Here is a 15,420-nt window from a genome sequence, read left to right as displayed (position 1 = left end):
ACGATGTCATTCCTTCTGTACTAGTGGCGGCAGAAGGTGATGCTCCTACAGATGCCACTGCTCTGATGGTTACAGATGTATTCAGCATCTTCAAAATGTATTTCAGCCTCTCACAGCATACTGGCATGCTTTAGTATAACTGTTCTACAGGTACTAATAGGTGAAAGCAACCATTCTAAAAGTACTTAATTTCTTATTATACGCTTGCAAGGGGGGGGTTTCTCCCCCGCCTGAAGAACTTACTGAAGGTTTTTCCCCCCCTGTTCTACCATCTTATTCAGAATGCGAACACTAAGTATATTGCCAAAGAGCTGTTCTGTTAAAATGAGTGAACACAATCATATCCCACACACGAAAGTGCTGGCAGTGAAGTTATGATCAAATGACTATTTCCTCTGAAGATCAGCTCCATTTGTGAAATAATCAGGGGAAAGAAAAGGCTTCCATGAACTTCTGCTTAATGTTTAGAAGTATTTATCTGAAAGGGAAGAAGCTGAAACAACTCAACAGGAAGGGGCAGAGGAGGGGGGAATTATGAGACAGAGAAACACGGATATGGTCACTGTTTATCGAACTCACAAAAAAAAAAAATCCTGCATAGAATTGCCAGGTTGAAATAAAATGGCGCTTGAAGTGGTAATCTTATCTGATTCTCGTAAACTAAGTTGATTTGGGTTCAGCGTAATGGCTATTAAATTACTTTTCAGAACCGTCTCACTGGGATCCGCCAGTCTCCCTATGGCAACCAGCCCCCACTTTTTACCCATCTTCTGCAGAAAACGTGCTGGGCAGTAGCACACGTTCACTGAAGCAGCAGATCTCAAGGTCTCTCCACAAGCATCCGCACGGTTCCCAAACAAGAATTTTGTCTCGAAGCCCTTTGAAATAACCATCATTAATACATGCTACAAGGACGTTAACTCACTCGACAGCTCTTTTAAATATTATACTCATCGATATGGAGAAACATGATTGATTTTAGTGTGTTAGATAAGTACAGCCAGTTGTAACGGCCTAAGGCTAAAAACAAAACAATGAAGCTTAATGAGCAGTCCCCCACCCCACTCCCCAAAAAAGCTATTTTTTTTTTCTCCCATGCAGCAGCTTAAGGAGAAAGACAGACTTGTTTGTTCTCCCTTCTTTGGAAGCTTTACCACTTAGTGATACTTGCTTGTTTAAAAGTCAGCCAGACTGATAACCTTTCAATTGTGCGAAATTACTCACCCTGCGCGGAACAGTTGCTAATTCTGTAAATATGACTAGAAAGCATACAGCTAGGGCAATGTTAATGGCAAATTCTGCACCGTGTTAATTTTAACACAGTGCTGGGGAATTTCAATTCTGCTTCAATTCGGCCTCAATGATCTTTTAAAGACGAAGCAATTATTAATGCAGGGTCAGTTCTGCACAATGCAGTGGAAAGAACACAGGAGAAGGTGGTTCAAGTCCTTGCTCAGCCATGAAGCTTCAATGACTTTTTGAAGAGTGCTTCAGACATCCTAAGAATAGGATCAAAGGGCAATTTTTAAAAAAGATACAATGCATCCTCCTTGCTGGATGTAGTCACAACACGCTATCATGCATGCAAACCAAGATAAGAAGAAAAAGTTGGCTTTATATCCTGCTTTTCTCTGCTTTAAAGAGTCTCAAAGTGACTTACAATCGCTGTCACTTCCTCTCTGCAAAGCAGGCACGTTGTGAGAGAGGTGGAGTTGAGAGAGTTCTGAGAGTACTAGTCTAGCCCATGGTCACCCTTGCAGGAGTCACATAATGGATTAGAGCAGGCTTTTTCAATCAGGGGTTCAGGAAACCCTAGGGCAGGGGTAGTCAAACTGCGGCCCTCCAGATGTCCATGGACATCTGGAGGGCCGCAGTTTGACTACCCCTGCCCTAGGGTTTCTTGATGGCCCTGGAAGGGTTTCCCAAATGAGTGGGAGTTAACTTTTTAACTGTTTCTTAAATTTGTTAAACATTTATCAGGTGATATGGTCATGTCAATCCACCTACTCCTCCCAAAATGGCCAATGATGGGCCTGGAGAGGGTGGGAAGTGGAGGGGCCCCCAGGGTGGGCAGGTACGCAACTATGCTTCCCAACCATATTCTGCACAATCATACCACTTCTGGGGTTTCTCAAAAGTCTGAAGAACGTTTCAGGGTTTTCTCGATGGTTAAAAAGTTGAGAAAGACTGGATTAAAGAATCAAACCTGGATTAGAGGTCCATTGCTTTTAACCACTACACCAAGCTGGCTCTCTACTACAACATTAAATGATGGACTTACTCTAAAAAGACAATTGCCTTGAAAACAGAAATGCTTTCCATTAAGTCCACTCAAACTAGACGACATTTTAAAAGCCTTGGAGTCAAACAGGATCACATGCTCCCCACGCCCCAATCTCCTCTCACCATGTTTATCAATGACTATCTGGTTCCTCAAACCACAGTTCACTGTAACATCCCCAATGGATGAAAGTGACAAACCAGGTTTATTGGGAACAAGGAAGATTTCAATATACAAGTTTTCATGTGAGTCAGGGGATTTCCAAGGCTCAGTCTTCTCATTAAAAGCTTCAGTCTGTTATGCCTGAAAAGAAGCATATTCAGCTACTAATCAGTGTACACACACAGGTCAATAAGCTCTCTGAAGTCTTAAAAGGGACTTCTCATGCACACTGTGTATTTTCCTACATCCTTATGCTTCTGGCTTTCAATTCACAAGCTATTGGCATGATGAATAAAAATAGTTTTTGAAGAACATCAGGAAAAAAAAAAGACCAGTCAAGTATTTCTCAGCCTATTATATTTCTTATCACTTTGAGCCTCCTTGGAGGCCAGGTGGGATTGGGTTTTTTAAAGTTTAAATCCAGATTTCATTTCAAAGTAGGCTCTTTTATGAATGATGTATATGATTGATTTTTTCCCAAAGAGCTAATCTGATTTAATATAAAAAATCTGCACACCCCCTTCACACTGATTCTCTACGTCCAAATATGCTGACAAGTTTTCTGTGTAAAAGGAACAAACTGGGTGGGATGGGGTGCAGGAGAGAAACAGACAACTGATTGTTGCGCACGCTATGAAGAAACTGTCACAGAGCATGGGCTTTCCATCTAAACTGTCTGAACATTTAAACTACCATTTAACACTTTATTACATTTCTTCTTCCTTAGCCAAATGTTTTAATCACTTTTGGCTATTGGTGGGGGGAATTTCAAATCACCCAACAAAATTCTGGCATGTGTTGTGTAAGCAAACAGATAAGAAATGTGCTAAGTCAAGTTCTAATAGATTTAGGATAAACAAGACTTCTGGGGGATGTTCTAGGCCAGGGGTAGTCAACCGGTGGTCCTCCAGATGTTCATGGACTACAATTCCCATGAGCCCCTGCCAGCATTTGCTGACAGGGGCTCATGGTTACTGTAGTCCATGGACATCTGGAGGACCACCGGTTGACTACCCCTGTTCTAGGCAACCTACAATACTGCTGAAATTTTGGGCAGGAAAACTCCTCTGGTTGAGGAAGCTGTCTTTCCTTTACACTAGCATGAGAAAGGGTGGCCTGCACTTGGATAAAACTTGAGAGGTGCAGAGCTCCAGTTCCTTTCTGCATAGCCGAGGGCTCCCAAACTCTCTTCTCTCCCTTCCAGGCAACTGGAGAAGCCACCATCCTTCTCCTGAAGGCAGATAACTGTCTGCATGGTCGTTCTGAGCTTTGCAGGGACCGTGCTGTGCTACAGGCCACAGGACTCGAGCCCAAAAACTTCCTATTCCACACGCAACCTCCCTAATTCCACTCACAAGCCACTATGTTACAATTTCCTGAGCAAAGTGGTTGGAAAACGTTTTGTTTGTTTGCACACAATTCTCGTTAACCTAGTGACAGACTCAGGAGGAAAACGCCCGTATTTCGTTTTGGAGAAGGCTTTCGTCTGCCCCAAAATTATAAACCACTTGTCAGACTACAAGATGCTCAATGCGTGCCATTTACATTCTACACAAAAGGCAGCAGAGGACAATTTTCTTGTACCGTGGCCCAAAAAACTAGAGTTATTGCATTACAGGAAAAAAAAAATCCCCAGCACGTTAGGTCATGTGGAAATAGTCAATTTCAACACAGGCAGATTTAAGAGTCAAGCACAACAGCATATTGCTCCTTCCCCTCCTCCTGTGCAAAAGAAATATTTTAGTCTTCTCACTCATTAAGGGGCAGCTGGAACATGGTGGTGTCGGCACAATTTTAAAAGAAAACAGACTCGAGGTTTCAGAGCCGGCCTGTCTTAAGAGACAAAGTCGTTCTAACAGGAGGGAGGCTGCTGATTAATACCTCAGGCTACTGAGACAAGCTGATTGAGAAGCTCACAAACAAGTATTGACCTTCATCCGAGCTTTTCGGTACTGCTGCAGAATTCCTCCCGCATTTCCTATATTCCTCCGGGGTTTATACTAGCTGCCTGATCCATCAACTTCGTGGCTCCACCGTGCAGTAGGTTGTTGCACAGATTGCTTAGAAGGCAAAATGGAGTCATAGCAACTAGAGAAGAGAGGATGGGCACGCTTGGGATTTAGGCCAACTGGAGTTGCATGGCGTACCGGGACTACCGTGCAGCGACCCTGGCAAGCTACACGGTGCCAAATGCTTTCCAAAATGTCTGTCGTTCCCTTACAATCCTCTCTTGACCACACAGATAGGCACTGTATACTAGCATATCAGATCAGGGACGTTAACACTCAAACGGTGAAGGTTCTAGAGTTACTACAACACAAGGCAACTGAAAACAGTGGCAAGACTTCCAGGTCATAATCGAGGATCTCTCACAGAGTAAGCCAGAGGAGGAACATGAAGTAGTGGCAATCAGGTTTTTGTCAGGATACTGAAGTAGCATTTTGATCTAGCCATTTTTCTTGTGTGCAGTACAAATTGGCTTGGTGTGCAGCATATTAGCAGCGGGCGTCCACAGAAGGGTACCTTTTGTACTGCTGAACTAAAGGTGTACAAATGCATTTGCTTATGCCGCTGATTCTTAAACACACAGAAAGTCCACGGCTTTGATGCTGCTCGAACGAGAAAGGATCCCTACAGCACATTCTGTTGCTCTAGCTCTAAACTTCACAATAGACAGCTGCGCCCGTGATTAACAGCGGGTGACCTCTGTTTCTGTCAATTTAATGAACTCTACCAAGACAGAAAGACGCTCCACCAAGCCAAGACGTCCCTGGGTAAAAGGGATTGCAGAAGCTGCAACAGGAAGGAGTTTCCTGTGCTGAACTTCAGGAGAATCCGCTACGGCAGAAGAAATTAATGCCCAGAATACTTTACAAATAAAAAATAATGCCAGAGCCAAATTAAAGTTAAGCAGACAGCATTTATAATGTGCTGTAACTTTTTATCATGTGGGCATTAAATTATGCTGTGTTCAGTGCAAACAAACCACTGAGCGTCAATACTGTGTGGCACGCATCCATTCCTTTTAGAGAGACTCATGCAGGCATCTCTGAAATCAGAGGCTGTACGGCACCGGCACACCGAATGGCTAGTCCCCATTTTGCTTATTTGCTGCCTGGCAGTTACAAAGATGTGTGCAGTCGTGATATTCCCTCTTGTAAATATTGGCTAAGAGATCTGCTGGAAGCAATTCTTCTCACTGTCACAAAATATGCACTACGGGAAAAGTAACTCTCTTCACACACAAAAAAAAGGGTGCACTAGAACACCAACAATGAAGCAGCTCAATAGATGCTTTTAATCACCCAACCTCATCAAGAGGACCATGAAGCCTGGACACATACTAGCCAGATCAATCCAACACAGATGGTCCAGTGAAGGACATCACTTGAAACCACTGCCATTTCTTCTAGCACCTAAGCCAACCAACTTTCTGGTAACTATGCGGAGCGGCTATGGCTCAGGGATAGAGCACCTGCTTGGCATGCAGAAGGCCCCAGGTTCAATCCCCAGCGTTTCCAGTGTAATCGTTAGGAACGCCGATTTATAATCTGGTGAGCCAGGTTGGATTCCCTGCTCCTCCACATGCAGCCAACTGGGTGACCTTGGTCCATCAATATGTTCTAGATATGTGGGTCTATAATGAAATGGATGGGTTAAAATCATAATCTACCATCTCTGGTTTTAAAAATAATGGAAACTGTTTTTCAAAACAAAAATGCATATCCCACAGAGGAGCTTTAGTAAGAGATGGCAAATTGATAGGAGGATATATATAGGATATATATCTATCCAGCAAACATTTTAAGTAAAGCTGCACACACCAATAGTAGATCTCTCTGTAAAAGCTGTATATATGTTAAGATGCCCCATTTCTCACAGCTTCAAACATTACTTTACTAAACTTAAGGGGTTTATTCTCCAACAGGGGGAGAAAAAACATTTTCCTTCCCCCCAGACACATCTTTCTCAACCATCCTGTGCCAACAGCTGTTCTGTCCATTTTAGAGAGGCAGAAATACATGCTATGGTCAGCCTAGTGCTCTTTGTGAGAGACAGCAATAAAGATGAAATTATAGCTCAGAGCTTCAAGCCATTTGCTTTAATCTCTCAATAAAGACCCATCTTCAACTTCAAGAATGCCATCTGCAAAGCCAGTTTACTCCTTGCCTGATCACACAACTGTTTATGCTGCGTAATTCCAAAGCAGAACATACAGTTGCGATTAAGACCATCCCAGAAAAAAAAGAAGCAAATTATAGGATAAATTGCTATTGCCATTCATTCTGCTAGCTGCACACAGAAGGTGCAGTCTTTCAAGCACAGCTGCTGCATAACCTCCACACTTTTGAACTGCACTTTTAAGTGGGTTCCTGAACACATTGCACCTCCAACACACAAGGAGATACAGGCCATGCTGCAGTAATGTCTGAATGAATGAATGAATGAATGAATGAATGAATGAATGAATGAATGAATGAATGAATGAATGAATGAATGAATGAATGAATGAATGAATGAATGAATGAAAGCTATCCTTCTGGGAGAGACACGCTGAATAAGCTAGGTCTAAGATCTACCATAGAGCTTCTTGTGGCGCAGAGTGGTAAGGCAGCAATATGCTGTCTGAATCTGTCTGCCCATGAGGTTGGGAGTTCAATCCCAGCAGCCGGCTCAAGGTCGACTCAGCCTTCCATCCTTCTGAGGTCGGTAAAATGAGTACCCAGCTTGCTGGGGGGTAAATGGTGATGACTGGGGAAGGCACTGGCAAACCACCCCGTATTGAGTCTGCCAAGAAAACGCTAGAGGGCGTCACCCCAAGGGTCAGACATGACTCGGTGCTTGCACAGGGGATACCTTTACCTTTACCTTTAAGATCTACCATCACCAGCCTCACCAATGCATCAGGCACCACCCCCACATTACTGTTCCCGCTGTGTATTTCTAAATGCCTTCCTGTGACCTTTTAAAAGGTGAATTAAAGATTCTGCTTTTTATGAGAACCAATAAGCAATATTGTATATGAATTGGCAAAAGTGGTGGGTTTTTGTCCTTCTTTTATATGACTTGTTATGCCTCTGTAGATGGTACTAAGGTCAGCCCCTCCATCTAACCTATAATATCTCAGCAATATTAGTCATCTATTTCATTCCACTGCAGTTCCATTAAATCGGAACAGCAATGCAGCTCTTCGGTGACTCTGAAAACTCTAGGCCCAAGGAAGCTATAATTTAGAAATACTGAGTTTAGGAAATGTTTAGGAACGGCCTGTTTGTTCATAGCCTGTAAGACTGGAGAGGCACATATCCATAGCAGAAAAGACAGAGGACACTGTTCTACAGGTTGATTTCCCCAAAGTGACCTTTCCTCTCATCCCCTAAGAAATGCAGCAAAGGGCATTCCAATAATATAGGAAAGATCTTCTGAATCACAGGTACACATTTCAATCATGTATAACCTACAAAATCAGACGAGAGTTACACAAAACATCATTTTATAAGATTTTTTTCTTCTTTAGGAAAAGAAGATAATTGCTTTTTAAAAGTTGATAAAATTATCGCTCCTACAAAAACAAAACATAGGAATCATAAGGCAATTCTGTCATATTGTGCCAGTCAGAAGACAAAATGGGCTGAATATTAAATATCAACTGATAACATGTTATTTTAAAGATAATTTTCCTGCTTTTGTATGTACTTGTTACCATGGATTCTCAGTACAACAAGTAAGAGCTTACCATTTCTCTCTCTCTCACACACACACACACACACACAAATCTGGATTGCATCTTGTATTTGTAGTGGTACCTTCTAAAACAAGTTGCAAACATCTGATGATAGCAACATAATTATGATTAAAATGCTATTTAATATAGTTTATCTCCTCCACATACAGCTTTTTACTGTCACTGTATAAAAATATCAGTTCTTATGAGAGCTACTAAAATCTTTTTTTACACTTAACTGTAACTAGGATCCTTGCTGGCAGCGACTGAGAAGAAAAGTTACAGTAGCTACCAAGTTACTTTTAATTGAACAGGATTTCTGCAGTTAAACGTGCAAAGTTAAACATGCAAACAATCCATGCACGGCTCATCACTTAAGCCCCATCGATTTCATAGGAAGAGTTGTTGTCTATTTCTGTAAACTGCTTTCCAAACAAGAATTTACAAAAGCTATGTCTAAGAAAAAGATGAATAAAACAGTATATGCAAAATAATACCTCAGATTTACTGTGTAAATAAAATAGGCATAAAGAACATGCACAAAATTTAGTAGTCAGTAAAGATGTTAAATTTCTGCTGAAACAGAAATCCAGATAAAACAGCAGTAATATTACTGGAAATGTTAAGGGGTTGAAAAGCATTGACTCACCCTCTGTGATCAAGTGAAGGACCTAATAGTGATTTTGGGTGCTGGACACTGAGAAGGTACAAGTTGTTGCTAAAACCATGTTTTTCCATACTGATCTAAGGCACGTAATAATTCTGAACCAGTGTGATCTTTTGATCCAGGCTTCCACAACTTCCTGGTTTGGCTACTGCAATAAGCTATGAATGAGACAGATTCAGGTGGGTAGCCATATTGGCCTGAAGCAGTGGAACAAAGTTTGAATTCAGGGGCACCAACGAAGTTTAATTCAAGGTATAAGTTTTCATGAGTATGCACACTTCTTCAGATGTATAAATGCACATGAAAGCTTATCATACCACATAAAATCATGACTGTACTTCTGATGATGTGCGGGCCCTCGCTCTGATTGGTCCTCAGAAGATAAGCTAGAACTGCAGCCGTGCATTTGCTATCTAGTGTCAGACAACATGCTTGTATACAGACTGTACTATGTCCATGATGTTGGCTGCCTATCAATTCAAATAGCTAATTTCTACCTTCAGTGCCCTTCATAGGCATGCCTGAAAGTCAATCCCTTCCGTACACAGTTTTATTCAAGGTATAAACTTCCATATGCATGGACACTTCTTCAAATACATGCATACAAAAGCTTATAACTTGAATAAAACTCAGTGGGCACCACTGGACTCAAAACTTTGTTCTGCTACTTTAGACCAACAAAGCTACTCACCTGAATCTCTCTCCATGTGTATCCATGCTACGAGACTGGGAATCTGATCTATTTGAATGGTCACAAGAACTAAGGTTTTTGGAGACTTTCCATCCCTCTTTATCTCACCGTGGTTGTAAGACATTTTTCTTTCATGTGGCATTTGGCTGAGAGAGTAGCCACTCCGTAATTTGATGGCTTGTGCTTTTTAAGTAATCCCTATATTACAGTTCATATCGCAACCGTATAGCTAATTGGATTGGAGTCATTTATTGTGAAACCACTTTAAACGCAGGAAAGGCAGTATTGTAAGTTTTTTTTTTTTTTTAAGTAAATAAAAAGCTTGTGCCATTCTCAAGATGGAGAGGAGCGATTGAGCAAACAAGACTCCTGGCAGAAAGCACTCTGTAACGGTAAGGGCAGCTGTAAGGGCCAGCCGTACATACAAAAGCAGTGATGCCCTCAGAGAAAGGTTTAACCAGCTTGAATTCATACCGGAAAAGACCCCATCCCATATATTCATGATCACCTGATGATCCGTCCGTAAGGAAGGTTCCCACACCCCATCATCAGGTCTGAAACACTACTTGACTGTGTGCCGTATAGCAGGGGTAGTCAACCTGTGGTCCTCCAGATGTCCATGGACTCATGGGAATTGTAGTCCATGGACGTCTGGAGGACCACAGGTTGACTACCCCTGCCGTATAGGACATCTGGAATAGCACACACATTCATACAGCTGCATGGCTGTCGTGGCAGCAATGAAGCCCGGAGCTATACTATACTATACAGCCCCTTTCCTCAATGCTGGCTCCTCAGAACTAGCATCTAGGGAGTCTCCAGCAAACCTTCCAATGCTATCCCTGTGGACTCATCAAGAGAGTCTCATTCAGCACCAAGGGATATTAACAGAATCCTTGCTCTCACTACACCACAGTGAAGCGTTAATCACTTGTACCGATCAAAGGTCTCAAGATGGAAAAGAGTGGAGGCATTCACTGCATAAATAGAAATATAAATCTCTGTAAGTTACCCCCTGCCCCGCAATGTTCTGGTAAGGGCTGAATGTGCTCTGGAAATATGCAACGTAGAGAGCAACTGTCAATTTGGGGAGGGCAATTATTCGTTTGTTCAAGTCCCTGAGAGTTTACAGACTCCAGGAGGGCATTTCCAAATCCTCAAGGGATTTCATTGCAGACTCTCAGTTCCCTCTAACTGTGAAAGGGCTAGAACCTATGTCAGACAATAAATCTTTATATGTAGGGGTGAGCCCCAAGAAGATCAAGAAAATGTGGCTTTCCCCTCCAGCATCCCTCTAAACAAGAATGGGGGCATGCACGAAAGCCATCTTTGTGCTGCCAAACAGCCCTAGCAATTTAAAGGCTTAAACAATTAAGCTATAGCTGGGGGAGGAAAGACTTGGTTTCTCTGGTCTTCCCACTGTCATCTTTCTGCTCCATAAAAAGTGCTAGGGTTCCCTCACGCCACTAAGCTAGCAAAGGAAGGAGTAAAACAGCGTATGTGTAATTGGGAAACTGCCCCAGAACACTGCAGAGATGACCTTCTTGTTGGTCATCCACTATGGGGAAAGTAAGCTGCTTATTCCTCTTGTCCTCCCCTGAACAAACTGCGAGATCACTGCCCCATACCACCAGAGAAGTCAGTAGTTTTGGAAGATTCTCAGATGAACAGAAGGCTGTTTTCCTTCCATCCATTCCTGCACACTGTTCTGTAGGCCAGTCTGCCACTCTCACTGAACTACAGAGCTTAAGGAAAACAATTGACAAGTCTCAATACCAAGTTTTCAGGGTTTAAAAAAGTATACCTAAAAATATCAAACCAGGGCCAATGGCCTAACCTACAAATCTGGGTTTCCATGTGTTGGTTAACTTCCCCTGGCATGCAGAAAAGATTAACACAAGAAACCCAAAGGCAGCCTGAGGAAGACTGAACATGCTCATCTTGCTTTAGAGCAGGTGTAGTCAAACTGCGTCCCTCCAGATGTCCATGGATTACAATTCCCGTGAGCCCCTGCCAGCGAATTGTAGTCTATGGACATCTGAAGGGCCGCAGTTTGACTACCCCTGCCTTAGAGGCACCATCAGCTGTAATGAGGAAACAGGACTGCTCAAACTTCCAGCGTTTTCCAGTATTCTGAAGATTTGAGGCTGGAAGAATTTGGCCAGTCGTTCATCTCCTTCCACCCACATAGCAACACGTCAGAAACCTGCCCCCGTGCCTGTTTCTCATGCCTCGTACCAGAAATTCAATCAAAATAGTTTGGTGGGCTGAGTCCACTGAACGCAGCAGAACCCAGAAGTGTTTTCTGTTCAGCTGGATTACGGCCTGCATGGCATCCAGCAAAACATTCATTCACAGATTACGTCTCACAATTTCTATTAGGACAGGAAGATACCTGATTTAAAAGGTGCTACAGAAATTCTACCCTTGACACAGACTGAACCATCTACTTCACCCCCCCCCTCCACAAAGCCCCAATCTTGAAAAGCCCTTGTCTGCATTGCCTGATGTTTCACATGGGACTCGGATTCGTTTTTCACATGCTTTAAAGGATGCTACGTTAAATCAATTTTCAAAGCAGGAAAGATTATCATGCAGCCAGGGCCAAGAGTTGTTCTGCTGTTGAGAAGTTTTATTGTCCTCCTCCTCTGTCTTTATCAAATTAACACTCAAGACAGTGGCATACCAAAGCTACATCTTCATTAATTCCTGACAAGTGTAAGAGCATTTAAATCAGATACACACAGATTTTAACTATACCTTGGAGAGAAGCAAAATGCAAGATATGCAAACAAATGCCAACACCTGCCACATGGAGAATCCATGTTCTGTCTGCATTTTAAAATAAAACGCCGAACAATTCAAAGTAGCCATGCTAAATCGTCCCTTGTGACTTATTTACAAACGCTGCAACCAAGACAGGTTTTGGCTAAATTTTGACTCACGTTTTCTGCGATAAAATAAACAGATCATTGAAAACAAAGAAATTGAATCTAGCTACCTCATTAGTGTTCCAACGGTGCCTCTCTTTTGGTAAACTGGAACATTTTGGTAGACATTCAAGCAGCTTTTTCGGTAAAAAGATTTTTACATGACTTCCATTGCTGTTCCCATGATCATCTAAAAAGGAAAAAAGGGAAATGCTGCCATCAAACACAAGGCTATTCGGTCTGTATCGATTATATTCTGGAACAAAAAAAATCCCGAGATGGACCTCAGTTGTGCACGATTTTTAATTGGTAATAACTGTATGAGGACAATATCCCTTTTCCTGTACTGTTACATAATTTTTCAAAACAAGACATTCAAACTATTTGATAAATGCCTTCTCTTTGATACAAGAAAGCTAGTTTGTACGTGAAGGACAAGAACATTCAGCCTGATAACGTCACGTTGATGCTCTCTACCTCTCACAATTGTAACGAAGCCAAGGCCAACAGCTAACACAGAATTGATGCTTTTGCACAATCACACTCCTTGAACTCATCAAGGTCAGCAACTGCAGGCAAGAAATGAAGGACTGACATCTTTCCCAGCTGGCAACTCAACCTCATTCAAGTTAAGCTTCAATTAAAGCCAAGCCTTAGTAGATTAAGCTATATTAGACTTCTTAATATAGGTGTAGCCTCTTGCGTGAAGCGATTCCGTATTCTGGCAAGAGTTCTTTTAAACTGGTTTCTCTTGGGTCAGGAAACCTTTATTCTGTCGACATTAAAGCAACATGACTTCAGCCCTAGCTTAAGACGGAGGAGGACACAAATCAATAAACAAGGGCAGTTCTAATCTTGCGCAAAAACAATTTCCCCCATTTACTACTTCCACAAAATTCATGTATCATAGAGCTCAAAGATAACATCCATCAGTTCCAACAGCTCCAACTGATATATGGCCCTTCCTAGAGGCAAAACAGGCAGCCAAAGTCCTGAAAATCCCATATGTTCCTGGTATTTGAGATACTGAATTGCTCAGTTCCACTGCACGGATTGCCAAGAATGGTGCAAATGGCTGGTTCAGTCCCTGCAGCTTTGACAGGAGGTATACAACCAATGAGCACCCCATCTGTGGAACCAGGCCTATCAAGGAGCTTCGGTTCCATGGCCAATGGGCCATAAGGGTGCATAGGGTTTCCTGTGGTCTTAACACTGTCCAGATCTTGGACCCAAGAAACGGCTATCGGACATGAGTTTTAACAAATCGACTAAAACGCCTTTTCCTGTTCATAAAGCCAACCTGAGATCTACAGACAACAGGATCCAAATGAATTTACAGAAATTTGTATAATTAATAAGGATCAAGCTTTCCTGGGTAACTTCAAAGTATTTGTCCCCCCCCCTCCCCAATAAAAAAGCAGAGAAAGCTCGGGAAGGAAGCAAGAAAGGAAAATGAGAGGAATTCTAGTTTTTATGCCAGATACTGACATTGCACACAGATGTCACATTCACTAGGACAGAGCAAACCCTATTCGCATAGCTTCTAAGCCTATTAACTCCACACAGCGACCTAATGATGGAAGGGAACAGGGAAAGGCCTCTTATTTGGCTCCCAGCAGAGATAGCTGCAATTTTAGCTTCCTAGATCTGCTTCTGCATGTTCTTCACCTTGGACATAAGACAGACATAGAGATGTAAGACCAAACCGTCACGTTCATTGTCAAATAGCCGCCTCGTCAAAATGACAAGAATGTGTTTGGAGTAATATGATTTGATATGCCCAGTGAGCAAGATGCAAGAGCTGACTGGCATGAGAACACAGGGCATTGCAAGACTCCTACTGGTCGCATAATAAGCAACACAGACCATTAAGACAAAGTTATTATGTAATTGTACATATTAACTCTTTCAGAGATGGTGATTAAGAATGTTGAACTGTTCTTGAACTGAAAGGAGCGGGACTAGAGTGCTGAAGTTTGGCAGGACAGCCCCCTAAGCTCTGCAGATAATTCATCTAATATGTTTTGTTCCGTGCAGGCTGAACTTCAAATGGAAACCAAATAAGGCCGGCTAATAAAAGTCCATAAAGAGTTCTGAATTAATCACATACTATAAAGGCTTGGTAATTTTACAGCCTCATTCACATTCCTTGCGCTTCGTCCTCCCAAAGGAGGCAACATGGATCATAAAGTTTAAAAACCACACAACAGCAAATCACACACCCATACCCTCTCCCTACCCACATCTCTCTCTCTCTCGCTCTCTTTTTTACTGGTTCTTAAATCTTCCGGTGATTCAAAAGGGTGAAAAGGAAACCCCGGGGTTCTGGCTGCTGAAATTCCTGGTGCAATGCAATGTGTAGTCTTGAAGTTTACATCCCACCACAGAGTCCCAGAAGCCAGCCACTGTGGGCAGCAAGCAACAATGAGATTGTGTGGTGGGAAAGAGAGTGGCCAGGGAGAAGCTCTTCTCCCCCCTTCATAATACTAGAACCCATGGCCATCTGCTGCAGCTGAAGCATGGGAGATTCAGGAGAAACAAAAGGAAATACCTTTTTGCACTGCGCATAGTTTACCTGCAGAATCCGCTGCTACAGGAGGCGATGAGGGCTGCCAACGTGCAAGACTTTAAAAATGGGAATGGACGAAATCACGGAAGTGGGGGGCTGTTAATGGCTACTCATCATGGCAGCTAATGGAAGGGAAGAATTGGTTCTTATCTGCTGCTCTTCTCTACCCAAAGGAGTCTCAAAGTGGCTTACAATCTCCTACTAATCATGAGGGATATCTAGTTCCTCTCCAGTATCAATATGCCTCTTTATACTAGTTGCTGGGTCATGCAAACTGCAGGCTGCTACTGTGCGATCAGAATGCTGGAACTAGATGACATCTGATCTGATCCAACATGGTTCTTCTTAGGAACATTTCAAGCCCTATAACAACGGCTTTCAGGGCCTGTGCTGGT

General features: G+C 42.5%; 1 protein-coding gene across 7 annotated transcripts in view; it reads right to left on the bottom strand.

Annotated features, from left to right (window-relative positions):
• Nucleotides 1-15,420, bottom strand: part of CAMTA1 (calmodulin binding transcription activator 1) — a 619,127-nt gene that overhangs the window by 589,986 nt on the left and 13,721 nt on the right. For all 7 annotated transcript variants that reach the window (XM_077312347.1, XM_077312336.1, XM_077312339.1 and 4 more), the window contains exon 2: nt 12,528-12,646. In XM_077312347.1, coding sequence (XP_077168462.1) covers nt 12,528-12,646 — 119 coding nt within the window. The remainder of the gene's footprint in view (nt 1-12,527; nt 12,647-15,420) is intronic.

Source organism: Paroedura picta, chromosome 15, assembly GCF_049243985.1.
Source record: "Paroedura picta isolate Pp20150507F chromosome 15, Ppicta_v3.0, whole genome shotgun sequence".
Classification (NCBI taxonomy): domain Eukaryota; kingdom Metazoa; phylum Chordata; class Lepidosauria; order Squamata; family Gekkonidae; genus Paroedura; species Paroedura picta.
Note: the sequence above shows the minus strand (reverse complement) of the source record. Positions and strands in the feature narration are given on the sequence as shown.